The sequence below is a fragment of the Octopus bimaculoides genome, chromosome 24 (assembly GCF_001194135.2).
Source record: "Octopus bimaculoides isolate UCB-OBI-ISO-001 chromosome 24, ASM119413v2, whole genome shotgun sequence".
NCBI classification, from domain to species: Eukaryota; Metazoa; Mollusca; class Cephalopoda; order Octopoda; family Octopodidae; genus Octopus; species Octopus bimaculoides.
The window spans coordinates 32,252,528-32,253,850 of NC_069004.1; the positions used below are offsets into that span (position 1 = coordinate 32,252,528).

The following is a 1,323-nucleotide window of genomic DNA, read 5'->3' on the forward strand; positions in this document are numbered from 1 at the left end:
AAAAAAAAAAAAAAAAAGGAAATTACTCGTAAACATCAGCATCATTATTATTATTATTATTATTGGCTTTTCGTGTCATCTTTATGAAGCGAAGAGTCACCATCTTTCCCGCTGCTTTTGTCAGTGTCTCCGTTCGGACTCGATTCATCCTCAGAATCTGTATATTCCGTAGGTTGTTCACCGTCCCTTAATAACTTACCAACAATGTCATATTTTTCCGTAAATTGCATTTCCCATTCTTGCATGCGACTCATTTCGGCCGATGTCAAGTCACTGAGGTCGTCATATTCGTTTTTTAGCGCCGATTCCTTCACAGTAAACAAAGCCAGGGCCCGCGAAGCATCGCGGCCAGCGAAGACCGCGTACGGACCGCCGGGTCCATAGAACTGTTTACCACGGGTAACATCAAATATTTTACCGTTGACAGCTATACAAACCCGACCGTCTTCGTCAGTGCCATCGTACTTCCTGAGTTCTTCGATCGTCATGTCTTTCTTTTTCATGCGAGGTATTTCCTTTTCAGCAACATGTTGCGGGCGTGGAGTCTGTCTGCTGGTCATTATCTTATAAAACAGGAAACTACTAATAGCCAGAAGGATAACGTTTAAAGGGTTAGAAAATACTTCATTGAATATATTCCAAAACATGTCTGTGTAACCATCTCCTCCACTCTGTAGTTCTTCTTCGTTACTCGCCATTACGACAAATATTTTTTTTTTAATCCTTTTTACGTATGATAAATATCCTCTTTCGAATAACAGGATACGACAGTATCTTCACCTTGTCTTGGATAGTTCAGTTTATTTCGTTAGCTTGTTATTAGTAATAGCGTGTCTATGTGTTCATGCGTGACGAAGAAAGCCTGGCAAGTCCTAGCCATGCATGGAGGATCCGCTAAACAACGTTGTGGACGTCCACTTCTTTAAGCGGTGACTGATTGGTCTGTTACACCGTTTCTTCACCGCTGACCTGACCCACATATACATAAGACATACTACATATATATATATATATATAAGGTGACTACACACACAAACTGTTTCCTTTTGCTTCTTCCTGGCGTTTGCTATAAACAAGCCAAATAGGTTTCTTGGAACAGAATCTTCCTGCAGGCACACACAACTTTTATTCTAAGATGTAGCTTTATTTATTGATGACGCGGCCAACGAGGCAGTAACTACATGGTTGCTCGGCCTAGTAAAAAGAAAAAAGCAACCAGATTTCACATATATATCCGTGTGTTCATTCGTGACGAGAATAAAAAGGCTTGCCAAGTCGACTGGCCAGACGTGGAAAATCTGTTAACGTTGTATACGTTTTGTA

General features: G+C 40.7%; 1 protein-coding gene across 1 annotated transcript; it reads right to left on the minus strand.

Moving 5' to 3' along the window:
- LOC106884289 (membrane-associated progesterone receptor component 1) lies at nt 1–1,303 on the minus strand. Its single transcript, XM_014935591.2, has one exon. The coding sequence runs from the start codon at nt 696–698 to the stop codon at nt 60–62; it is 639 nt and encodes a 212-aa protein (XP_014791077.1). The 5' UTR covers nt 699–1,303; the 3' UTR covers nt 1–59.
- Nucleotides 1,304–1,323: the final 20 nt, after the last annotated feature.